Source organism: Pinus tabuliformis, chromosome 9 (assembly GCF_031772625.1).
Source record: "Pinus tabuliformis cultivar Carrire ecotype Pingquan chromosome 9, CPIR1, whole genome shotgun sequence".
In the NCBI taxonomy this organism is placed as follows: Eukaryota; Viridiplantae; Streptophyta; class Pinopsida; order Pinales; family Pinaceae; genus Pinus; species Pinus tabuliformis.
The window spans coordinates 867,359,002-867,386,748 of record NC_142307.1 but is presented as its reverse complement, the minus strand read 5'-3'; the positions used below and the strand labels follow the sequence as shown (position 1 = coordinate 867,386,748).

General features: G+C 39.4%; 1 protein-coding gene across 1 annotated transcript; it reads right to left on the bottom strand.

Annotated features, from left to right (window-relative positions):
- Positions 1–3,740: 3,740 nt before the first annotated feature.
- Positions 3,741–4,910, bottom strand: LOC149151531 (putative fasciclin-like arabinogalactan protein 20). The gene has a single exon (XM_089443186.1). It carries the CDS (start codon positions 4,908–4,910, stop codon positions 3,741–3,743), a length of 1,170 nt encoding a protein of 389 aa, XP_089299312.1.
- Between the last annotated feature and the right edge of the window lie 22,837 nt (positions 4,911–27,747).

Genomic DNA, 27,747 nt, shown 5'->3' with positions numbered 1-27,747 from the left:
AGGCTATCCCTAAGGAATGGGAAAAGCTTCGCAAACAGCTACAACTTGCCGGAATTTGATATAAATGCGGAAAGAGATTCGATTATATGGAGGGGGCAAAATAAAGGGCGCTAACATAATGGTGGAAGATACATATCACTTTCTTTGCTGTCGGGACACCATACATCTTGAGGTACGTTAGTTTTCTAAATTCTGGAATTCTAACATTCTTTTCAAAATCACCTTTTTTCTCTGGTTAGTCTCGCAAAATAAAAATTTGACATGGGCAAACCTCCATAAAATAAATTGGTCGGGTTCTGGTATTTGTGTGCTTTGCATGAGTGCAAAAGAAGATAATTTACATATGTTCATAACGTGCCCTGTTGCTTCTAAAATCTGGCTTTCATTTTTGGTTTTCAACTCTCATGTTTCACCTAAATTTCTGACTGCCATGAATGGTGGAGTCAACGCAATGTCACCTGGGGCTACATTCCTCCTATTTTCTTTTGGAGGTGAAGAAATAACATTATCTTCAATAATTTCAGAGAAAATATTGCTTTGGTGATAGAAAGAATCAGAATCACACTCTCTGCTGGACTACAAATTGGCATGGACACTAAAAAATAAAATAAAAAACAAACATGCCAGGAGATTATATACCCTGCTGGTTTTTTTACGGTGCATCACAAAGCAGCAGCAGATGCGGATGTGGCTTTTTGATCCTATATTCACCTGAGCAGGGTTTTTGAGTTCATTGGGGTGCGGGTATTGGCACAAATACAAAGGCAAAAGCCATGGCTTTATGAGGCCTTCTGGTTCACTAGTTTTTTGAATATTCCTACCATCCACATATACGGAGACTCCAAGATCATCATTAATTTTGTCGGTGGCCAGGTAACAATAACCAAGCCTACAATGTTAGTTAGCTCTTGCCAGTTGGTTACAACAAATTACATCTCTCTGGAATCCAAAAAAAAAATTACTGGACAACCTGGATGGTTTACATACTGAAGTCAAAATGGGGGGCTCTTGCATGGAGGTCTGGGTGTTGCCACTACCAAGATAAACTACTTATCTTGATTTATTTCTTTTTGATTATCAGATGAACCTACGGTGTCTATTTTTGTCTACTAGTACTCTCTAGACTATTTCTGTATTTCTTAAGTTTTACCTATTTTCAGTCCATGCATGAAGTTCTGGAATTTTTAGACTTCTCTGTTTATTTCCAAATTTATATATACCTTGGACTATGTATATAGACCGGTTATATGGACGACGGTTAACTATAGATCTGCACCTGCTACTATTACTGATGTTGCTGCTATATTGTGAGTTTAGCCATGAAGCAAATGTAACTTTTTTGAGATTGAATATATCGCTTACTGACGACAAAAAAAAAAAAACTATGGCGTTTGGAAATTCGATGTGATGGCCGAATTCTTCGATATTTGGATTCGTTTGGCATGAATAGCAGGGTACAGCGTGATCAGAGCCGTGACAGTATCTCCGTTACCAGTGTTCTTGTCGAGACAAGCAGCAGGGGATATCCTGTAAATTATTGAAATTGGCGAGTTAAAATATTTCGTTTAACAGCTGTGTGACACTCTCATTTCCACTGCCTACCGCTCATACTGGTAGAGCTAATGATGTATCTAATCCTTTATATTTAAAACCACCGCTGAAAACTCCAGAAGCCCACCGCAAAAGCATGGGAGCAAAAGAATTTTGAAGAAAAAACACTATTAACCGTCCCAAAGCAGAAATTGTTACTAGCAATTACTTGCGCTGATTAAGAATGACAAGCCAAACCGCACGGAATAGACATTATTTCTGCTTGGCCTCTACATTCTCCAAGAAAACTTGTAAAATTTATAACTTTTTAACTTTTTAGAGGACTTCCCCGGCGGGATGGCCCCTTGTTTCATTGGAGAAAATAACCTTATTTCTTAAACGTTACAGTACACCGGTAAATTGTAACTGTGAAACTGTATTGATATTCTTATGTATTTATATTAATATTAATATGTAAAATACAAAGATCATATATATTTTCTAGAACATATATATTTATGCATTTCCTCCATATAGATCTTAGTCACATGTATGGAGATCTTAGTCACATGATATGCAGATATTCCACTTTATCTCATCATCATAAACAGGAAATATAGTAAAGAAGAGGATCATTGTTCTCATATTTAAAAAATATAAATATATTTCATCAGTTGTATCCACAGTGATCTTAAAAACAGCAGTGAACCCAAAATTACAGAAAATAAAAAATAAAACAACCCATAACATCTATCATATACATAAGCCAAAATATAAAATATATATAATGGAAAAAGTGCTGTCCAGTCTTAACTCTATATACATCCCAACCATAATATCTATTAATCCCATCTTTGACAGCATATCAACATTCTGATTATATTGCTTTCTGATGTTCATTGATATTCTTATTTATTATTATCAATATTTTTTTCCCCAGAGTAAGAAAAACCTTCCCATATTTCACAACAGAAAAATGTTTACATCAGCTTCTCATCGTAATGTTCCTTATCATATCATCAACATATTCATAGCTTCCAATCCCTAATGACTCTATCGCATAGTCTTTGCACAGCATATACACAGCTTCAATAAACATATACTTATATATTTTGTGCTAATTAAACCACCCTATCAAAATAAAATTGGAAATTTTAGCACAAATAATATGTGCTTGTGGACTGGATATCTTTCTAAAAGTAGCTTTAATTTTTAATTTTAGTAACTGTGGTATGATGGTTAGAATAGCTTTAATTTTTAGTTTTAGTTTTGAGAATATAATATAATGGTTAAGTGAGGTGGTTTGATCTTCATAAATTTTGTGATAAACTCAAACAAAATTATATATCTCTGAAAACTTGCTCTAAACACCATTTCTTATCTTTCTAAAAATACCCATATATTTTTTTCCAAAATTAAAAATAACCATATTACCAAAACCTACACAACTGCGAAAAAAAATATTCCCCTATACAGTAATGTCTCCTCTGTATATTCTTCATGGTACAGGATACCTGATATAGCCACTGCTCTCTTAGATGGTCAATCTGCCTCTATATTCATATCTCTAAATACATGTTGAAAATTGATTTGCCTGAAATAAGGGATGATATCATTATCATTAAGCTGGCCGTCTCTGAAGTGCCAGTCCTGAATCCCGTCTATTTATTAAGTTACAGTCACTCAAAATCTATCAATTACAGATAACAAAATACCAATAAAGAAGAGAGTGGCTATATAGAATGTCAGTGTAGGTTTGTTAACAATTAATATATCAACCAACTATGAACATTTGGGAATTAATTTCATACTTCTTGAAGACGGCATTAGAGAGTATAAGAAAATAAATTGGATCGCAGAGTCATGGTCAGAAAAGAAAGTACTAGAATTCAGGAACCAGGAAAGAGGAGTATTTGAACTCAGAACCATTCATTGATATTATATTATCTCATAAATCCTAACTGTTCCATTAGACAACAAGCTTGGTGGCGCTTCTTGATGCAGAATAGTATACATAGGCATTTACTGCTTCCTTCTTGGAGATAAATTCTCGTCGATTAGAATATCAAGAAGTCGATGATCAGAAGAACCAGAAAGATATAGAATTAAAGTTAAAGATTACTAAGAAGAACCAGAAAGGTATGGAATCAAAATTAAAGATTACTAAGAAGAACCAGAAAGATATGGAATTAAAATTAAAGATTACTAAGCTACTTCCTTAATTCTTGGGATGCTGTTACACTCTGATGAGCCTTGTTATCTGTGTGGCTTCTGTTGTCGTTAGAATTCCCCCGCTTCTGATGATGATGATGCGAGGAGATCAGGAAGGGCCGAACAATCTCGTGAACTGCTATCCATCCGTTTGTAAAAGCATCCGGAATCTTTAATCCCACATGATTCACGGAGAAGGGTTTGTCGTCGGTCACAACCAGCGATTGGCCGTGGAGGAGAGTCGGGAGTCTTGTACCCGCCGGAAGACGCGCAAGATCGACCATCAACAGCCTGCTGTTGGGAACCACATGGTATCTCACATTGTTTGTAAAATCTTGGCCGCCTTTCAAGAAAACGGAGTCGTCGCTGAGCGTAAAGATGGTGAGGTTTTGCAGGAGCAGAAGCTCTGGTGACTTGATGCGCATGGCCAAGGCGAGGATGCTGTAACCCCGATCTCTCAGACTCAGCGCTGCATCTTCGAGCATGAAAGGCATTATGATATTCATCGGATGATCAAGACCAGGACTGAGAGCACCTCCTGGCGGTCGAGCACTGCGAGGCGCGTAATAATTGTTGCCACGTATCGAGGACGACGATTCAAGAACAAGAAACAGTTTGTCCACGCCATGGATGGTTAGCAGGCCGTCATTGAGGAGGTCCGGATGCGAGACAAGAACTCCATTAACGTACACTGGACGATAGTCGATTCGCGTCTGAGCGGACGAATAGATCAAATCTTGGCCATCTCCGTGAGGGTTAAAAGCGACGAGAAGGCTGCCGTCGGAGGCAATGGTGTCCAGCTTGGTTCCATTGGGCAGCATTTGGAGATGCGCGTAGGTAAAGAGGCCCCTGGCAAAATGGCCGGAAAGGAGATCATAATCTGACGAAAGATCCGAGGAGGAATTGAAATTGCGAAAGGCTTCTTCTGTGGGAGCGAAAAGAGTGAGTGGGCCTTTCAATCCCACCAGAAGATCTTGGGAGGACTGCAGATGCGCGGCCAGAGAAGTGAAGCCCATGTTGCTGAGAATCTGCAAGAACTCTTCCTGATCCTGCTTATCCTGGAAGTGAACAATTGAAGATTCGTCCATTGCATACGCACAATTCCCATCAAACAACCACAAAATTAACATTACAGTAATCGCGGACAAAATCAAACGTCCGTACTCCATCGCATTTATCTTCCTTGGTTCAGCGCAGCTCATGCACAGGTTATACATATATTCCAAGATCCCACCGGATCAAAATCAGAATAACTCAGCTCTGCACGGCGACCGCTCAAAGCATTTAAAGGAAGTGCAAAGAACTCAAAATAAGACGAAGCTTCTGCAGATTCAGAGAAAATGAATAAGTTGCAGGGACGGGGATGTGGCTTCCAGTCTTATATAGCCGGCTGGCCTATTTGTTTGCCGACAAATTAAAATTGAACCGTTAAAATCTGGTAAAAACTCCGGTCACCAACCGGACAGAGATCCGCGAGTACTTACGGTTTTCACAATTTCAATTGAATGGTTAATAATTGCTGGGTGAAAAAATTGAAATTACACAAAAGTATCTATTCTAGATTATTCATGATTTATCTATTGTAGAATTATACATAAATCAAATTAAAGTAATTACAAGACCACGTGAGGCTGCGGATCCCCTTAACGAGGACTCTGGTTCCTAGAGGTTCAGGTTCAGAGTTCAAGTTCATGGGTTAAAAAATAAAAAATAAAATGGAATATATCTTATTTTAATCCTATTAATTAATTAAAAATGTGTAATTATATTTATTAATTAAAAATGTTAAAAATATATTCCTTGATCGGAATGAGGGTGGTGTTAGACAGTATAGTGAAATTCATTGCAGTGCCACTCCACAGGCTCAAGGCACGAAGTGCGGTGTCCTTTGCTTTGAATGCATGGGAGTTGGGCTGGCAAGGAGGCAGAGGCAAAGAGGGACATAAGGGAAGGTGGCTAAGTGAGATGGTGTATTGGATGTGCAGGGAAGGTGGAATGTAAGGTCCTCGGGCGCACACACGGGTGGGCGTCGGGCGAACATGGGCACGCGGGCGATTTGGGCCGCACGACGGGCAAGCGTGGGCACACGGGCAAGTCGAGCTGCACGTGGGCATAGGCGCGGGCGCGCGGGCAAGTTGGTGTGCACGACGGGCGCGCGGGCGAGCTGGGCCGCATGACGGGCGCGCGGGCGAGTCGGGCCGCACGACGGGCACGTGGGCGAGCTGGAGCACACGGCGGGCACGGGCAAGCTGGGATGCACGAGAATGCGACGACAGGCCGAGTTCAATGCGACGAAGCCTGCGACATAATTACGACACTTGGAAAATCTACGATGGAACGATGTAGCATTTATACAACCGGTTGAAGGTTGGAACGACACTTGGAGGCTGACTTGTATTATGGGCAAGCCGACTTATAACAAAGGCGTTCAAGCTCATGAAAGGGTGTGTAAACATAGTTTTGGTGGTCGGCCGGGTGAGCCACCACCCCACCTTTGAACGCATATATATTGATGCGTTTGGAGATCATTTTCATCAACGATTTCGATCAAGGATCTTCGCATAAAGGTGCAGATCAGAAGTGTGCTTAGGAGACAAGAATAAGCGCACAACTCATGTGCTTAAGGCTGGTCTAGTGCACGGTTTGGGTACGCACTTGGTAAGGGACGAAGGTTGGGCAAGGTGTGTCCGTAACTTGGTTGAAGCGCTGTTTGTGTCGAGACTTGACGGGGGTGTCTTGGTGGCTCGAGTGAGCACCCTCCCACCGTGCAAGGTGTGCACAAAGGTTGTAAAGGCAGTTTTGCCTCTATTCTAAAATTGGCTAAGTATAGACTTGGATTTTGCCAAGGATACTTGTGAAGCTTGTATTATTGAAGAAAGATTGATTAATACATATTGTTGCGCAGACTCATTGTTTAGGGAGTTGTCCCTCCCTTTATACTGTGCAATTGTGTTCTTGTTATAATTGTTGTTGATAATGAATGAGTATGGGTGTTCATTGGTATAAAGGCTAAACATAATAATACTTGGTTGTGAAACACAAACTAAGTAAAAGAAAGTGAATTAGGCGTAGTCCATGAACATTAGTATTGGTGAAAAGAAAATGTTCGGTGGTGCCGCACCTCGCTAAGAGTGGTTGGAAGACTACTGCCGGCTTGAGGGCGTGACAGGTGGTATCAGAGCAACTGATTCAGGCATTGAAGGTTGAAGCTGCTACACAACTTCACCAAAGTGAAGTTGGTATCAGAGCTCGGTTGGAGCTTGTGAGCAAGGTTGCTCGTGACAATGGAAAGGGTACTTGCAGGTGAAGGAAACCGTTTCACACAAGTGGAACAAGTGTTGGTTTAGGTTGCAGGCATCTTGGTGAAACTATTGGATGGTCAAAACTAGATTGCAAAAGAAGAAGAAGCTGTTAGAGATGGCAGCTGAATCTCAGGCTGGGTCTAGTCATCATGTGCAGGATGCTACTATCACACTTATGGAAAAGGTGTTGTTGAGGATGGAGGTTATGGAAACTTCCTGGGATAAGAAGATGGACTTGTTCACTAAGGAGCAAGAGGCCAATTCGAAGATGAAGGAAGAGTTTGATGAACTCCGAACACAACACGAGTACACTAATCTTATGTGTACACAACTTGAAGTAAGGGTCAAGGAGGTTGAAGAAGCAAGGGACCAGGGTCTTGTAGAGATCATGGACTTGAAGAAATCCCTTGACGAAGCCAGAGATGAGATCGCGGTGTTGAAGAAGGCCGTGAGGCATAACTCAGGTGGAGGAGTGCCTCATGTGAAAGTCAAGGAACCAGAATCTTATGATGGTACAAGGAGTGCAAAGACTCTTGGCAACTTTCTATGGGACATGGAGCAATACATGGAACGGTTGGGTCTATCTGATGATAAGACAAAGGTCAAGGTAGCTGCTCAGTTCTTAACAAAGGATGCTAAGATGTGGTGGCGAAGGAGGATGGATCAGATTGCCAATGGCAGTGCTGATGACATTACTTCGTGGGATGACATGAAGAAAGCTTTGCAGACCCATTTCAGTCCTCAGGATGAAACATGGGAAGCAAGGATGAAGATTAAATACATAAAGCAGACTGGGAACCTACAGACATATCAGCGGGAGTTTGCAAGTGCGGTTCTGGAACTTCCTGACATGGCGGAGAGGGACAAGGTGTTCAACTTCATTATTGGGTTGAAGCCTTGGGCACGCAATGAAGTGAAGAGGTAGAGGATTAGAACACTTGAGGAAGCTTTTGCTGTTGTGGACAGGTTGGTGGAGCATTATGATGAGACTTCTGATGATAAGAAGAAGAAGTCCGATAAGCCGAAAGAGAAGAAGAAGGATGATGCTTCGAAATCGGATGATAGTTCGAAGACGAAGAAAGCCTTGAAGTGTTGGATATGTGCTGGACCACATACGGTGAAGAATTTTCCTTCTAGACCGAAAGTGGCTGCGATTGCACAGTCTGATGTGAAGAATGAAGGTGCTTCTGTGGGGATGATGCAGATACTTGGTGCTTCTGCTACTACAGAGGTGGTCTCTCGGAGGGATCCTGAGAGGAACAGGTTGGAGTATGTTCGAACGAAAGTGATGTAAGGTCCTCGGGCGTGCACACGAGTGGGCGTCGGGCGAACATGGGCACGCGGGCGAATTGGGCTGCACGACGGGCAAGCGCGGGCGCACACGACGGGCGAGTGCGGGCACACGGGCGAGTCGAGCTGCACGCGGGCATAGGCACGGGCACGCAGGCGAGTTGGCGTGCACGACGGGCGCACGGGCTAGCCAGGCCGCACGACGGGCGCGCGGGCGAGTCGAGCCGCACGACGGGCGCGTGGGCGAGCTGGAGCACACGGCGGGCGCGGGTGAGCTAGGCTGCACAAGAATGCGACGATAGGCCGAGTTCAATGCGACGAAACTTGTGACATAATTACGACACTTGGAAAATCTACAATGGAACGATGGAGCGTTTATACAACCGGTTGAAGGTTGGAACGACACTTGGAGGCCGACTTGTATTGTGGGCAAGCCGACTTATAACAAAGGCGTTCAAGCTCATGAAAGGGTGTGTAAACATAGTTTTGGTGGTCGGTCGGGTGAGCCACCACCCCACCTTTGAACGCATATATATTGATGCGTTTGGAGATCATTTTCATCAACGATTTCGATCAAGGATCTTCGCATAAAGGTGCAGATCAGAAGTGTGCATTAGGGGACAAGAATAAACGCACAACTCATGCGCTTAAGGCTGGTCTAGTGCACGGTTTGGGTACGCACTTGGTAAGGGATGAAGGTTGGGCAAGGTGTGTCCGTAACTTGGTTGAAGCGTTGTTTGTGTCGAGACTTGACGGGGGTGTCTTGGTGGCTCGGGTGAGCACCCTCCCACCGTGCAAGGTGTGCACAAAGGTTGTAAAGGAATTTTTGCCTCTATTGTAAATCAGTTAAGTATAGACTTGGATTTTGCCAAGGATACTTGTAAAAGCTTGTATTGTTGAAAGATTGATTAATACATATATTTCGGGCAGACTCATTGTTCAGGGAGTTTCCCCTCCCTTTATACTATGCAATTGTGTTCTTGTTATAATTGTTGTTGATAATAAATGAGTATGGGTGTTCATTGGTATAAAGGCTAAACATAATAATACTTGGTTGAGAAACACAAACTAAGTAAGAGAAAGTGAATTAGGCGTAGTCCATGAACATTAGTATTGGTGAAAAGAAAGTGTTCGGTGGTGCCGCACCTCGCTAAGAGTACTTGAAAGACTACCGCCGGCTTGGGGGCGTGACATGGAAGGTATAGTGGGGAAGGAAGGAGCTGCAAAGCGGAAGGGAGGGGAAGCAACGAAGGCCATGGGCAACCGTCGACTATCGGGTATGTAGACTGGTCGTGGCCTTGTTTAATTCATAAGCTCTGGTCGGGTTCTAAGGGAAATCCCATGAGTCGGTGGGAGAGTTGTTGGGAAGGAGGGAGAGGAGTGAGGCCACCCCAGAGAGGCTTATCTCAGCCAGGGAGAAACCAGGGTAGGCAAGGGGGAAATATTGTTTGGCTTTGTGCTATTTTTATTCTGCTCTCAAGCAAAAACTGGGGCTATGGAATGGTTGGCACCGTGAGGAGCCTGCAAACAAGGCCGAACCGGAGTGACCAACTTACGGGTAGAGGGCATCAAGGGCCAGCCCCGCTTGGGCACTTGAATGCAACTGAGCGAGGTAACGGGGAGTTGCAGGAAGGGGGTTGGGATGCTAGTAGGGTGGGTAATGGGTTGAGCAAACCCAAGCAAATGGCAAGGCAGGACCATATGGGAATAGCCAGGGACCCTATGTGTCACGCCCCCAAGCCGGCGGTAGTCTTTCAACCGCTCTTAGCGAGGTGTGGCACCACCGAACACTTTCTTTTCACCAATACTTATGTTTGTGGACTACGCCTAATTCACTTTCTCCTACTTAGTTTGTGTTTTGCAACCAAGTATTATTATGTTTAGCCTTTATACTAATGAACACCCATACTCATTCATTATCAACAGCAACTATAATAAGAACAAAATTGCACAGTATAAAGGGAGGGGCAACTCCCTGAACAATGAGTCTGCCCGAAATATAGGTATTAATCAATCTTACAACAATACAAGCTTTTTACAAGTATTCTTGGCAAAATCCAAGTCTATACTTAACCGATTTACAATAGAGGCAAAACTGCCTTTACAACCTTTGTGCACACCTTGCACGGTGGGAGGGTGCTCACCCGAGACACCAAGACACCCCCGTCAAGTCTCGACACAAATAACACTTCAACCAAGTTACGGGCACACCTTGCCCAACCTTTGTCCCTTACCAAGTGCGTACCCAAACCGTGCACTAGACCAACCTTAAGCGCATGAGTTGTGCACTTATTCTTGTCCCCTAATGCGCACTTCTGATCTGCACCTTTATGCGAAGATCCTTGATCGAAATCGTTGATAAGAATGATCTCCAAAACGCACTAATATATATGCGTTTTAGTGTGGGTGGTGGCTCACCCGGCCGACCACCCAAAACGCAGCTTACACACCCCTGAACGCTCTTTAACAAGTCGGTTGAGCCCTCAATACATGTCGGCCTCCAACTCCATCGTCCACGCTTTCATCATGTATAAACTCCTTGTCGTTCCCTTGCAAGTTCACCGTTTCGTCGCAAGTGTCGTAAAGTCACGTCGCAGGTTTCGTCGCATTGTCGTGTGCGCCAGCTCGTCGCGCACTCGTGCTCGTGCCCGCGTGTAGCCTAACTTGCCCTCGCACCCGCGCCTACACCCGCATGTAGCTCGACTCGCCCGTGTGCCCGCGCTTGCCCGTCGTGCGGCTCAACTCGTCCACGCGCAAGCGCTCGCCCGTCGTGCGGCCCAACTCGCCTGCGCGCCCGTCGTGCGGCCCAGCTCACCCACGCGCCCATCGTGCAGCCCAACTTGCCCGCGCCCGCGCCCGGCTTGCCTGGCACCCAACCGTGTGTGCACCCGAGGACCTTACACTAGGGGCCTGAGAGGTAGAAAGGTGAGCCGAAAGCAGACAGGAAATGGCAGGCAGAGGCAAAGGTTTGCGGGTATGGGAGCTCTAGCAGCACCTGGCTCCATATGGGTCTGCGAATCAGGATATGGCAGCAAGAGGGGGACCAATACCTAAACCAAGGTAAGGGCGCGAGGCAGGGAGAAGCTCGGGGACTCCTGCTTGAATTCCATCACCACTGACCACCTGTGGGCACAGGGGTACCTCTACCTGACGTAGGACAGGCATGGTAGTGAAGTATGGCTATTACATTTGCACTGCGTTGAGATGAATGATGTAGAGAATATAACGATGTCAAAATGCATACAGGTTATAAGTCGATAGGGCATGGCTCCAACAAGACGTGGCCGTGGCCAGGGTAACAAAGGCCCGAAACCCCGGGCAACCAAATGACCAAGCAGGATGGATGGCCGTAGGGGTTGCAAGGCCATTGAGAGCATCATACCTGAGGCAGTTGAGACATACAAAGAGGAAGTAGATGAGGGAATCCGAAAATTAATAGATGGATGGAAAGACTAGGTGAAGAATGAGCTGGAACCGGATGATGAAATTGAAGTCTGGAGAACAATGGTTCCTGATCCAGGAACCATAAGAGGGAGAATTACACAGTTCAAGCACACCTTATCCCTGTATTTTCTGATGAAAACTCTGCTAAGAAAAGCAATTGAGCAAATTTATGTGGGGCTGGCAGTTACCATGCGGCCCTCCCAACTATAAGAGAGACATGGATAAGATCATATTCCAGCTGCATAAACAAGATGCTAGGATGGACGGTATCGACTGACGCATCCCTTGCATTGGGGAGATCTTTGGAATGCCATAAGCAACTGCTGATGATCCTGCCCCAGTAGCCTCAAACACTGAGGAGCAAAACAACAAGCAAGATTAGTCTACCTATGCTTAGTTTTGTTTATGCGAATAGAATTTAAATTTCCAGTTGTCTATGTTCATTGTTATAGTTATATAGTTTGTTATCATGAGACTGAAACATAAGTAGCTCTACTAGAAAGACTGAAGAAGTTATGTTTTTGGATGTTATATAACGCTGATCTATGGTCAACAAACTCGGTTTCCCCTCGGGCGAGTTGAGGCCACCAGGTAAAACTGTGGTGTAAATTTGCCTTATATCCATAATAGTGTGGTGTAAATTTTCCTTATATACATAATAGAAAATAAAAGATTATACCAAACGTTACAAAAAAAAATGTTAAAAATATATTATTATCAATTAATTGAAATAAATTATATATTTTTTTAAATTATTCATAAAACTCACTATTTTAACAAAATTTATTACAAAATAAAAATTATAATGATTATTTTTATAAATTTAATTTAATTGTTTGGGAAAAAATTGAATTACCTATTCCATAATATTCATGAATTATCTATGACAAAATATTCATAAAGTATACACAAACTTTATTAGAAAATATTTATAGTATTATGTATAAATTTAATTAAAATAATTATTAATTAATTAAAAAAAATTATAATCCATTGTAATTTGAAATGAGTTATAATTATATGAACCTGTCATATTTATAAGTATTTTAACAAAATTTATTACAAATTAAAAATCTCTATCATGAACAAAATAAAGTAATTATGATATTCTAATTATAATAATTAATTAAAAAATGTCATTACCCAGTGTAATTTGAAATTGGGTGTAATATTTTAAACATGCACTATTCATAAATCATGGCAACTCATAGCATTCTAACAAAGTTTATTATACATTAAAAATCTTTATGATTAAAGAAAGCAAATCTTATAGTTAAGCATCATTTTCTATAGCACTATTCATAAATCATGGCAACTCAGCATTCTAACAAAGTTTATTATACATTAAAAATCTTTATGATTAAAGAAAGCAAATCTTATAGTTAAGCATTATTTTCTATATTTTTTCAAATGTATATATTTAATTTACATATTAATTGTTTTTATAATTAATAATAATTATTATTTAATAATAATAATTTAAAATAAAATTATAATTTAGTTAATTTTATTAAAAAGAGGAAAAAATTTATTTTTATTTTAGCAATGTGAAATGTATTATAAAGAAAATATTATGATGCTTTATTATGGATTGATGTCTATAAACATTTGTTATCCATTTAATTTTATATAATTACACTTGTGTTAAGCACAAGTGCATGTATTCCTTATCTTGATTCAAATACATAGACAAAATAAAATTTATAGTAGTTTTGAAGGGCTATGACTTTTTTTGCCCTTTTAATTAAATTCATAATTAAAAATAATGTCATATGAACAAGTGATGTATAAAATGAGTTATGAATTTTTGGGCATGCTGTATTGATATCCCAGGATATTAAAAAGAGGAAAAATTTTATTTTTATTTTAGCAATGTGAAATGTATTATAAAGAAAATATTATGATGCTTTATTATGGATTGATGTCTATAAACATTTGTTATCCATTTAATTTTATATAATTACACTTGTGTTAAGCACAAGTGCATGTATTCCTTATCTTGATTCAAATACATAGACAAAATAAAATTTATAGTAGTTTTGAAGGGCTATGACTTTTTTTTCCCTTTTAATTAAATTCATAATTAAAAATAATGTCATATGAACAAGTGATGTATAAAATGAGTTATGAATTTTTGGGCATGCTGTATTGATATCCCAGGATATAGGCTCATGGCATTGTAACAAAGCCTATTTACAAATCAAGAATCTCCATGATTAAGAGTCATGTTACATGTTTTTTTACAATGTATATGTGTATATATGTAGTTGGTAGAAATTTAGCCTCCATAGAATATGTTGAAATATTCATATTACTATTTATAGATCAAGGATTAAGATTTATTTGCAAGTTAGTTATGATCTTTTAATTATGTTATCTCAAATTAATTAATTAAAAAATGTCATATCAACATGTGCCATAAGCATGTGGTATTGATAAGCCATGATATTGACTCATAGTATTATAACAAAAATTATTTACAAGTTGAAAATTCCATTTGGGGAATGAATCTCCATGGTTAAGAATATTGTTACATGTTTTTTGAAATGCATTTATTTTTTGAAATGTATTAGACATTAAAATTTAAACATATTTAGCAAGAATGAAATTTTTCTTTATAGCTTAATTTTTCTTAAAATAACAATAATAAGTAAACTTTCATTCCACTTTCTCACTACAAATTTATGATAAATTTTCTTACTATCTTACTAAAAAATAAAAATAAAAATTCTAAAAACTAAAAGATTCAAACATATTTGTTTTCGGACAAATTTCAAAAGTTTATAATTCTTTTAACCAGTTGAAACCTGATTTGAAGATAAGTTCTCGTAAAGCGAGCAAGGTAGCTTCCAAAAGTTGCATGATAGTGGTTTTTCAACTAAAAATGACATTATCACTTATGAATCATTTTATATTAAATTGTTCTATGATGAATGATGAAAAATTATGTTTTTATTTACTTTAACATTTAAATTGTATTTAAAAATAATAATAATAATTTTTAATTAATATTAATAATAAATATTATAATATTTAAATTTTAAATAAAAGAATTATTTATTTACAATTTAATATTATCATTAATATAATAATCACAAATGTTAAATAAATACAAATTAATATAAATTTATTTTAATTACAGATTTAGTAATTAATTAAAGAGATTAAATATTTTGAGATGCAAATATCTTTTAAAGTGGTTAAAATGTATTTATATATAAATATATAGATAGATTCCAAACATCAAAAATATCCTTGAGAACTTGGATTGTGTAAACTATACAACTTAAACTTGCAATTCCAACAAATATTTGTTAGATTTCAAATAAAATTCAGTGAAAATATATAATTTAAAAATGGTCAAAATGTGGAATAGTGAAATAACTTAAATTTTTTTAACCATAAGAATTTATTTTTCAATTGCTTTATATATTATATACAAGTTTTTAACCATATATAATATATACATAGTTGATACTGAAATATTTTACTAACATGGACATTGAAATAATTTAGAATAGCATTTTTTAGACACCTGAGCCTCACGAAAGAAAATTGTAAATATGTAAATTAAGGAAAATTGAAGAGTTAGAATAGGAAGCAACCTTCCAATATGAATTCCAAAAGTTACACCTCCTCTAAAATTCTCTCTTGGACAATACTTAATCTTTTAATAAATCTATGAGTTTATAATTAAAGTTTCATTAATGTTTTTCGTCAAATAGTTTGCCTGCACACTATTGTAGGTTCTTTTCTCACAATTTTGACTTTAATAATTAAATACACTAAACCACATGCATCAAAATAAGTTCCCAAAGGTTTCAAATGACATATTTAATGCCTCAACATGTACCCACAGATCTCAAAACAATTCTATGCTTCTTATTTCAAACCAAGAAAATTACACATTATTGATATGTGGAAATAAGACTCACAAAATAGTCCTTTTGCATTTTAAAATTTGAATACACAAGGAAGAGATAGGAGAGATGGAGTCTAGTATTAGATAACAGCCCCAAATGTATCCTAAAATATGATTATATACACCATTAAGAGAAATGTCCTTTAGTAGATGATATATATATAACAATGGGCTCCAAATATACATTTCAAGCACTTACAATGAGTAAAATAAAGGAATAATGCTTGCTTTAATTGTGTATCAGTCATATAATAAGAAACTCATTACGCTTCTGCTCAAAAAACCCAATGCAAATGATATGAATCTTTGTCATGTCCAATAAGATTAAGATGCTTCTCTCCAAGCCTAGAACGATTTTCCACAATACACAGAGAGTTGGTATTCACGCACAAGAAGCAATAGATATTGATAACACATCTAACAAAAGAAAAACATGACCCCTTTATGAGTGAGGATAGGCTCCAACAACATACATACTCAATCTAGCAACTAATGTGCAACCTATAAATGTAGAAAACTTCGTCCAAGAGTGGAGTGCGAAGTGGAACTTGATTGGAAGTTCGAGCTACTATTCCATAATGAAAATCGAACCACTAGCACTTACATCTAGTCACAAAATGAGAGAAAATTCTTAAGATGCAAACTTGGTCTCTACTTTGGCTATGAAAATTGAACCCCAAGGCTCAGATTTGGACTTGGTTTCTCATAATTCTTTAAAGATATTCAACCTGTCAAGATGAGATAATATAAAACACCAAATAAGAACATAAAATCAACTAATAACACTTGTATACACCAATATATCTGGCAAATCTTCCTATACTTCTAATACTAATGGTGAAATTTGGGTGATTTCACTGTTTAAACTAGTTAGAGTGTATAGTTTCAATACTGAAACCAACTATGGTGGATAGGGTTTCCAAATGTAAGTTTCTCCTGAAGAAAATTCTGTAGAAGCTCTTTTTTCAAAAAACAAAAATGCACAAATGATCAGGAGCTCAAAATTTGTCAAAATTTCAAAGTGTAAGAATTTTGATAAGTTCGGCTTCATATTGAAGAGCTTGCCATTCTGAATCCAATGGTGTGAACGACACTCAAATCCGAACTCGCATGCAGAAGTTAGAGTCGGTCAAAGTTCAGGGTTGACTTGATGACATGGTAGGATTAGATGACATGGCAAGGGTCCTAGCCAATCGGAAGGCGCCAAGTGTCACTCTTCCATTGGACCTCTCATATTGTCAATCGTAGTCAAAAGGTTGATCGCATTGCAAGAATCGGCCTAGGCCCCGACAGGGTATGGAGTTGCGATGCGACATCAGCCGAAGTTGCAATTACGATGGATCGCAATCACATATCGGCGAAAGGTGGACGAGTATGAAGAATCAGCCCTTAGCACAAGGCAGGTTGCGATGTGATCACAATCATACATTGTAGGTTTATGGTAATCAGCCCCCGGAGCAGTCGAGTTGCGATGTGATATATCACAATTGCATATTGCACCTGGTACCTACCAATACATATATGCACCAATGCCGATAACGCCGATTATGACACAGGGGCTTCACTCTGAGAGCAATACCATAGCACGTGGGTTCATATTGGGGGACATATAATGAGGAAAAAGTGACATAATATATTGGGAGATATATAGGGGTAAAGGGTTTGTATATTGATAGGTATAAAAAATGGAGATCAAAGTTAATGAAAAAAATAAAGGGGTATAAAAAATGTTAATGAAAAAATGGACACCTCCAATATCTAGTGAAAGTAGGGGATTTTTAAATTGGTAAGGTGTATTGGGTTTATATTGGTAGAGGGTAAAATAATGTGAGTTTTAGAGGTATTTCCCAATATGTACTCAAATTAAGGGTATTGTTTAATATGCCATGATCGCACATGATATGTCAAAGGTTCATTAAGTGAAACCCCCGTGGATTGTGATGAGCGATAGACTACCAGACGCGGGATTTTATTATGTTGCAGTTTATATTATGGTGGGTCTACCTTATCACCAGATCGCATGTTCATGCATTAATTCTTTTGTAATGTGTATTACCCCCGGCACACCGATTGCGATATCTGACAAATTGTGGGACCATTGCCGTAACCGCTAGACCTAACCGCAAGTGTGACCACTTAGCCTTAATCGTGAGATTGGTGGGATTGATGACAGAACCGTTGTTTGCGGAGGAACTGCTAGTTTTTTCTGCGATTAATGAATTTAACTGGAAGTAAGCCAGATTTGGAGGAAGAAATTGTGGTGAGACTGGCAGAAGTCATAACTAAGGCAAATTTCGACCAAATTGGATGCAAAAAGAGGCTATATAGCCATTTTTTGGAATTCCGAACTCATTGGAATAGGGTTTGGATTCAAAGGAGTGCTTCTGGATAGAATTTTTGCAAAGTGAATTCTATGGGTGCCCCAATCAACTAGAGTGTTGATTCAGTCTATGGAGGAGTTCCAAGATGGAGATGACCTTGTAGCGGTATTCCAGCCTCCATATGTCTTCTGTAGTAGCCATTATAGTAGTGTTGTAGTTGTATTTCTTCTTTGATCTATATGTGTATGGAGAAAGAGACTTTTTTAAGTGCTTCAAGTAGATTGGTGTACTTGTTTATGCTCTTGGAAGTTAGAGTATGGGGTCTTGTTTTGAGAGCCCTTAATTTGCTGATTGTTTCATGACTAACTGTAGGTTGTCGTATGTTTAGAGTGAAAATTCTTTGCAAAAGAATGTTTCATTGAAGGGGAAACAAGCCACTCTTTTTTTCAGCACATTTATGTACTCTTTATCTGAATAATTGTGAGCATAATGAGAAGCGGTAAAGCCTTTAGAGATGATCCAAGGAGATGTGGCCCAGGAGGGGTGAACTCCTTTATCAATGGTTGGTGTATTATTTTTTGATGCATGCTTCCATTAAGTGTTTTGGTTTCATGTTTTAAGTTTTCTTCATGAAACTATCTTAAGCAAAAACACATAAAATTCATGCTTTTACTTGTTATTTTGGAGTACAACCTCGAGCACATTTTTATATTCCAATGAGGGAAATTAGCATAGCATTACTAATCTACCCCAATTCAGATCAAGTTGGTATCAGAGCTATGGTTTTTCTTTTTGCAGGGAGGAATTGACTGTTGTTTTCAAGTAAATGTATTTTGAAGCTCATTGAGGAGAAGGTTTTAGAAAGGAGAGCAAGATTGTTTCAATATCTACCACCAATTTCTACCTCAAATTGCAGTAGAAGCTTCAAAAAAAGCATGTCCCAAGGAGGAGATCCTGTAAGAATGTCAGAGGATGTGAAGGCTTTATTAAACATGGTAGAAATGGTGAAAGTCCTTTATGAAGAGAGGAATACCAATTTGCAAGGTGAAGGATCTAGACCTCCAAGAGGAGAATGTTCTCCAGGGGAAGAAGGTAACAAGAATGGTGATAAACCACCATCTTCTCCACAATCTTCATGTTTTTCTACAACTTTTATGCAAGATGCTAGTGTAGAAATTCCTTTAGAGAAGGTAGATGGACAAGTTTGTACCTTCTGTCCACATGATGTGGAAGATGAGGTTCTATCAACACCCAAATCCGAGGAGCTAAAAGAAGAGAGTCGAAGAGTCCAAGAGGACACATCTCGAATTAAAAGGGAATTCAAAAACATCTTCGTATGCCAATCAAAGGATGCAGCAAATGGTAAGAATTTACATGCTTCTTCCTTATGTGAAAGTATTGATGTAAATTCATTTGCAGCCTTTGAAAAACATAGTAAAGGCATTGGATCCAAACTCTTGACCAAGATGGGTTACAAGGGAGGAGGCCTTGGAGTAAATCAGCAGGGCATTAAAAATCCAATTGCAGCCAAAGAGAGGCCTAAATACGAAGGCTTAGGCTATGTCACCAAAGAAGAATGGTCTTCTAGCGATGATTCATGGGTCACATGTTCCTATTTCCGTAAGGGAGGACACAAGGAGGCAAGGTGTTGGAGCCTACACCCAGAACTAGTTCCTGCGAGGTTCCTCAAACATAAGGAGGATTTGAATGGGAAAACATCTCCAAAGAGAGATGACAGCGTCGAAGAAGAGGGGAAGCACGATTCTTCTTACCACGCGAGTTCCTCACACGGGCAGCGTAAGCCAAAGGACAACAGACAGAGGTATAACTATTATGTTCATTCAAGTTATGTTAATTTGAAAGATGTTAATTCGAATGCTAATAAAGCAAATGCTTTTCATGATGGAAAACAAAACATGGATTTGAATAACGTGTTAAGGAAAATGTTTCCATGCACCTTTTTCCTTTCATCTAACCATTTTGTAGATAAGTGCAATAAGAGGAAAGCAGTCATCGAGAAGATTTCTATGTCTATTGGAATTGAGTCCAAAAGGAGAAAATCTCATCCAAAGATAAAGGCAAGTGAGTCGAGAGGAGCTCAAAAGAATTTATGTACTCACTACAATATCAATGGGCATTGGGTCGAGAAGTGTTGGAAATTGTTTCCACATATTCATCCTGGTAAGGGAAAGCAAATCATGCAAGCACCAGAAGAGGAAGAGAAAACAGAAAAAGTGGCACAACATGTGACCATCCCTGAAATAGCTTCAGAAGAAGAGAAAGTTCAAATAGAGGGTTAATTCACCTAGTTGGGTAAGAAATGGGTGGACTATTTGTTCAGCTGAAGTTTGTAAGTTTCTGTTTTTCACTACTTGCATATCCCCATAGTTGGGTAATTTGTAAAAGTGATGTTCATAAATAAATCACTTACATGCAACAATGTTTTTCTTTAAGCATTACAATGTTTGTTTGGCTTGTTGATAGTCAATTTGAATGGAGAAATTTGGAAATCAAGTTCATTCCATTTTGTAAAATGATTTCTTGAACACATTTTGTAAAAAGCATTTTAAGATTTTTGTATGAGTAGTTGCAACACATTTAGTATGTTCCAAATGTGTGTAACACTCGAGTTATACGAGTATTCACTATGTGAAGCTTGTTTGAGTTCATTTGACAAAGTCTTTTAGGATCTTATCCTTGAGAAGGATTTTGCAGATAATCTTCTTGGAATTCTTCTTGGGAAGGATGTTGTTTTGGATGACCATAGTGATAGGGAAGAGTGATCAAGATCTCAAAATTTGTCAAAATTTCAAAGTGTCGGAATTTTTATAACTTTAGCTTCAGATTGAAGAGCTCGTTATTCTAAATCTAATGGTGCAAACGGTACTCAAATCTGAGCTCGTATGCAGAAGTTAGAGTCGGTCAAAGTTCAAGGTTGACTTGATGACATGGCAAGGGTCCTACCCAATCAGGAGGCATCAAGTGTCACTCTGCCATTGGCCATCACATATCAGCAATAGCAGTCAAAAGGTGGATCGCATTACAAGAATTGGCCCTAGCCCCTATAAGGTATGGAGTTGCGATGTAACATCAGCCGAAGTTGCAATTACGATGGATCGCAATTGTATATTGACAAAAGGTGGACAAGTATGAAGAATTGGCCCTTGACGCAAGGCAAGTTGCGATGCGATCACAATCGCACATCGCAGGTTTATGGTAATCAACCCTCGAAGTAGTCGAGTTGCGATGCAATATATCACACTCGGTACCTGCCAATACATATATGTGCCACTGCGGATAACGCCGATTGCGATGAGCGATAGACTACCAAACATGGGATTTTATTAGGTTGCAGTTTATAATCCAGCAGATCTGCCTTATAGGCAGATTGCATGTTCATGCATTAAGTCTTGTGTAATGTGTATTACCCCTGGCACGCCGATTGCGATATCCGACAGATTGCGGGACCATCGCCGTAACCGCCAGACCTAAGTGCAAGTGTGACCACTCGGCCCTTAACCGCGAGATTGGTGGGATTGATGGAGGAACCACTGCTTGCAGCAGAACTACTAGTTTTATATGTGGTTAATGAATTTAACTGGAAGTAAGCCAGATTTGGAGGAGGAAATTGAGGTGATACTGGCAGAAGTCATAACTAAGGCAATTTTCGACCAAATTGGATGCAAAAAGAGGCTAGATATCCATTTTTTGGCATTATGAACTCATTGGAATAAGTTTTTGAGTCAAAGGAGCACTTATGGATAGGATTTTTGCAAAGTGAAGTCAATGGGTGCCTTGGTCAACCATAGTGTTGATTCAGTCTATGGAGGAGTTCCAAGATGGAGATAACTGTGTAGGGGTAATCCAGCCTCCATATGTCTTCTATAGAAGCCATTACAACAATGTGGTAGTTATATTTTTTCTTTTCTCTATATGTGTATGGAGAAAGAGACTTGTTTAAGTGCTTCAAGTAGATTGTTATACTTGTTTATGCACCTGGAAGTTAGAGTATGGGATCTTGTTTTTAGAGCCCTTAGCTTGTTGATTGTTTCATGACTAACTGTAGGTTGTCATATGTTTAGAGTGAAAATTATTTGCATAAGAATGTTTCCTTGAAGGGGAAACAAGCCACTCTTTTTGTCAGCACATTTATGTATTCTTTATCTGAATAATTGTGAACATAATGAGAAGGGGTCAAGCCTTTAGAGCTAATCCAAGGAGATGTATCCCAAAAGGGGTGAACTCCTTTATCAATGGATGGTGTATTATTTTTTGATTCATGCTTCCATTGAGTGTTTTGGTTTCATGTTTTAAGTGTTATTCATGAAATTATGTTAAGCAAAAACACATAAAATTCATGCTTTTACTTGCTATTTTGGAGTACAACCTCAAGCACATTTTTATATTCTAATGAGGGGAATTAGCATAGCATTACTAATTTGCCCCAACTCAGATCAACAAATGAGGAGAGTCTCCTGTTTTTTTCTCTTTTATAAACTTATGTCCACTTTTGCACCATTTTACCCTTTTAAATTTTGTAAAGTCACATTATATTATTTTTAATTTATAAAGTTAAAGTGACTTTTCACTTTCCTAGGAAATGTTCCCTTTTCACCCCTTAGACTTTTATAATGTAGAAAATATGTGATAGATTAACCTGATAATGCAATATAAATCAAAGCAGAATACTATAACCTACTTCTACTATCAATTTGTGGAAGCTTAAAGATTGAGTTGAACAATATAACTAGAAGAAGAAGAATCAATGGCACAATACACATGAAAATACTTTGTGGAAATTCTTAGCTAAAAACCCCACACTATTGTATTATCATACATGGTGGAAATACATAGGAATTATACAAAGCCTTACCTCTCACAGCTAGCCAGCTCTTAGTACAATCCTCACATATGCTCACGGGCAATCTTGGCTTCTCTCCAGCCTTCCCCTATGCCCTCCAAGCTCCTATTTCCTTGTGTTGTTCCTTGTGGATGATTTGCCTATTACCAAGTGGAAAAACAAGCCTTCAAAACTGTGCAATCCTCAAGGATGAATCCTTGACTGCATGCATGAGTTTTCTCCATGAGAAAACACATGCAACTGATAGTACATTGTCCTTGAACATTAATCTCAACTGGGTCTTTCTTAGAATAGACATGCATGAGTTTCTGATGAGGGAATCTTCAGTTAACTAGAGTAGCACTAGTTGAGTGCATTAATGCATCAACTGACTGTTAACTCACTATTAGTTCCTCAAACAGTTTGGAACTAATTTAACTGGACTTAACTCAGTAAACTGAGTTAACTAATTACAACTCAAATATAACTCAATCTTATCTCCTTAATTTAAGGGATAACTCTTGCATGACTTCAGAAAGACTTCTAACTTGAATTTCTCCAACTAATTAATTTAAAATAAATTAATTAATTATTTCCAAGTAGTTGTTAAGACTAAATTCAATTTTAATTCACAATTTAATTCAAGGATAGATTAAATTGGAATATTCTTGTTGCCATATTTCAACACTCCCTCTCAACAAGAAAGGGATTATCTGCCAACTCGATCCTGTCTCTATGGAACTTAAATTTACACTTTGACAATGCCTTTGTCAAAATGTCAACATCTTGCTCCTCTATCAAAATATATTGCAGCAACATGATCCTCCTCGCTACACAGTCTCTGAGATGATGATACTAGATGTCGATGTGCTTGGACCTATCATGAAATAGTGTATTCTCAGAGAGTTTGATACAACTCTGATTATCACAATAGATCACAGTTGGATCCATCCTCTGATCAAACAAACCAACTAGGATTTTTCACATCCAGATGATCTCACATGTTGTCTGAATTGCAACCATGTATTTTTCCTCTGTCGAGTTGAGTGCAACCGACCTCTGTTTCCTCTTGTACCAAGAAATTGTTGTTGACCCAAGGTTGAAAATCCCTCCTGATGTGCTCTTCCGATCTGATGGAATCCCTTTCCAATCTGCACCAATGAAGCCCTGTAACTTCACTCCCTCTGTCTATCTGTACCATAATCCATACTGAGATGTGCCTCTGAGGTATCTCGATACATGCTTTGCTGCCTTCCAAAACATATTGGTAGGTTGAACCATCACTTGACTCAGTTGATTCACTGCATAACACAAATCTAGTCATGTGTTCATTAAGTACATCAGTGAACCCACAAGCTACCCGTACACAGTAGCCTCTACCACTTCTCTTGAAGTAGCAACCTCCTTCCTCCAGCTACCTGCTATAGGAATCTGCATGGGCTTGCACTTCTCCATGTGGAATCTCCTGAGTATCTCATTAGCATACTTGCCCTGAGACACAAACAACTACCTATCCTTCTGCCACACTTCCATGCCAAGGAAGTAATGCATGAGACCCGTGTCTTTCATCTCGAATTCTCTTGCAAGGTCCTCCTTGCAAGACATGATCAATTGATTGTCACCAGTCTGTATGAGATCATCAACATAAAGTACGATGATCAATAGCTTACCTTTCACCACGATACGATACAGATTCCCATCCGCTTCACTCTTTTTGAAGCCCAACTCGGTGAAGTAGTTGTCTATCCTGGTGTATCAAGCACGAGGTGTTTGCTTCAACCTGTACAACGCTCTCTTGAGTCATAACACATGTGACTCATGATCGAAGGTCTCAAAACCTTCCAGCTGCTCTATGTACACCTCTTCCTCAATCTGGCCATTGAGGAATGCAGTCTTCACATCCATCTGATGGATCTTCCAACCCATCTGTGCTGATAGTGCCAACATAGATCTGATAGATGAGTACCTTGCAACAGGAGAAAAATTCTCATCATAGTCAATCCCCTTGACCTGTGAAAAGCCACGAGCAACAAATCTTGCCTTATGCTTCTCCATAATACCATTAGCAACTTGCTTTACCTTGTAAAGCTAACGGGAACTCACAACTGACTTGTTCTCTGGTCTTGGAACCACATTCCAAACACTGTTACGAACTATGGAGTCATACTCCTCCATCGTAGCATCAACCCAAATCGGCTGTTGCACTGCTTCCTCAAAGGAATATGGCTCAGTCTCAACACATTCCTCAGCAAGGGCCATGTATCTAGTGTACCTCTCAGGTGACCTCCTTTGTATTCGCTAAGAAGATGGTGCTTCCACATTATCTCTCGCATCCTCCAACAATCTATCAACTTCTCTTATGTGCTTTCGTCCATCTCTGGAAGAATCTACTTGAGTGGATGTCTCCACTCCTGGAACCTCTACATGTTGCTGCTCTGCATCATTCTGAGGCTCCTCCTCCTTAGGAACCAACAGTTCCTCCACAACCTGTAGTTGGAGCTCCCTCTCAAGGGAAACTCGCATGGCCTTCTGCTCATCAAACTTGAGATCTCTGTGAACCACTGTCCTCCGACTGGTAGGCAAGTACACCCAATAGTTGTGAGGTGTATCAGTTTACCCTAAAAATATCTCCAACTCTATTGTCGGCTCAAGCTTCTTCCATGCATCCTTTGTCACATGGAAATATACCAATGAGCCAAAGATCCTGAAGTGACCCACATCTAGTCACTTACCGGAGAAAGCTTCCTGTGGTGTCTTCATCCCAAGTATGCGATGCGGGCTTCTATTCTCCAAATAGACCATTGTGTTGCATGCCTCAACCCACAAGTGAAGTGGTAGGCCTTGTCATGCAGCATATCCCGTGCTGCCTCGACATTAGTTTTGTTCTTCCTCTCGGCCACCCTATTCTGTTGTGGGTTATGAGGTGCCGTCAACTCTCATTTAATTCCTTCTACTGCACAGAATTCCTTAAACTCTTGAGAGACATATTCTCCATCGTTGTCACTTCTCAAGGCCTTGATCTTCTTCCCTAACTCTTTCTTGACCAAAGCTTTGAACTCACAAAAGTTTGTGAAAGTTTGGTCCTTCTTCTGCATGAAATAAATCCAACATTTACAAGAATAGTCATCAATGAAAATCACATAATACCTTTGCTTCATTGTGGATGTCGTTGAGAATGGTCCACACAAATCAGTATGAACTCTCTCTAAGATAGCCTCTACTCGACTGTCTCGATCATGAAAGGAAGACTTGGTGTACTTTCCCAAGGTACAACCTTTACATGTGTCAACTTGCTCAAGTTTACCTTTGGGAAGTCTTGTAGATATCTGCTGCATTATCTTCAAAGCCCCATAATGCAAATGTTCCAACCGCCTGTGCCACAAATCACCAATTTCTTGGCTTTGCACCAATTCTACTTTCGTACTCAATGCTGCACAATCATCTACCTCTAATTTATAGAGATTATTCACCTGAATACCTATCCTCTTGGTCTAACCCATGGTTATGTGTCTTAGGAATGCCTTTCCTTTACTGAAGACAACATCGTAGCCTTTGTCCTCCAACATCGTGACCGATACCAAGTTCTTCTTCAGTCCAGGAACATACATCACATCTGTCAAGGTGAGAGGAGCTCCATGCTCCCTCTTAAAAGAAACCGTGCCCACTCTTGAAACACTATACCTTTCGTCGTCACCCATCTCTATGCGCATCTTGAGGTCTTTCTCCTCCAAGGCACTTAATAAATTTTTATCCCCGGTCATGTGGAATGAGGCTCCACTGTCAAGATACCAGAAACAACCCATCATCGATGACACCATGCATGCGATGAGGGTAAAGTCCATTTCGAACTGAGAGGCTAATGCCTCACCTTCTGATCCTTCTGAGGATCCCTTCTTGGACTTCTTCAATGGGCAATTAGTCACATAATGTCCCATCTTGTGACAAATAAAGCATCTTACTTTAGACATGTCACCCTTCTTCCCTCCATGAGAAGAATTCGATTTGAAATGGGAAGCCTCCCCCTTCCCTTTCCTTGCCTTACTTGCTAAGGCCATATTTTCTTCATCATCATTCTTGGATGAAGAACCATCTCGTGTGCTCCTCCTGCATGAGATCTGACCACATTCATTCCCAATTTGGAAGTTTCTCCCTTCCATTCACAGAGTCCTGGTAGTTATTCCAACTCTTTGGAAGGCCAAGGAGAGCGAGGCTCACCATATCATCATTGGCAGTAGTTATTACCACATTGCCAAGCTCATCTCTGCAGGTGGTGATCTTGTTCAGATATGTGAAATAGTATCACCCTTTTCCATCTTGATTCTTCGAAGCTTATCCTTGAGCGCCAATTTCCTGGGGTTGATATTATTCTGGTAGAGGTCCTTCAATGTCTTCCACATTGAAAATGGAGTATCCTTCCCATGGAGGCTCGAGACAATATGGTCTTGAACTCCCTCAAGGATGATCCATCTCACCTTTTCCACACACTTCTTCCACTCAACCAACTCTTATGCATTAGTTGAAGTTGGCTTTGGGATTTCTTGATCAATGAATTCCTTCAAGCCATTGTCTTCTAATACAGCCTCCATTCTATCTTTCCATGCTATGTAATTCGAGCTACCTTCCAATACATACTCAAGTCTCAAGCCATAGAACACCATTGGCAAACCTTGAAGTATGATATGAATTCAATTTGCACCTGCAACCCCGAACTTCAAACTTCAAATTCTCTTCTTAGTATACTGTTCACAACTCTGATACCATGTAGAAAATTTGTGATAGGTTAACCCGATAATGCAATATAAATCAAAGCAGAATACTTGTTATAGACATTTTTGGGCAATTACAACCCCAAGCATGAAATGTCCATAAACCAAGGGCTCCTAAGTC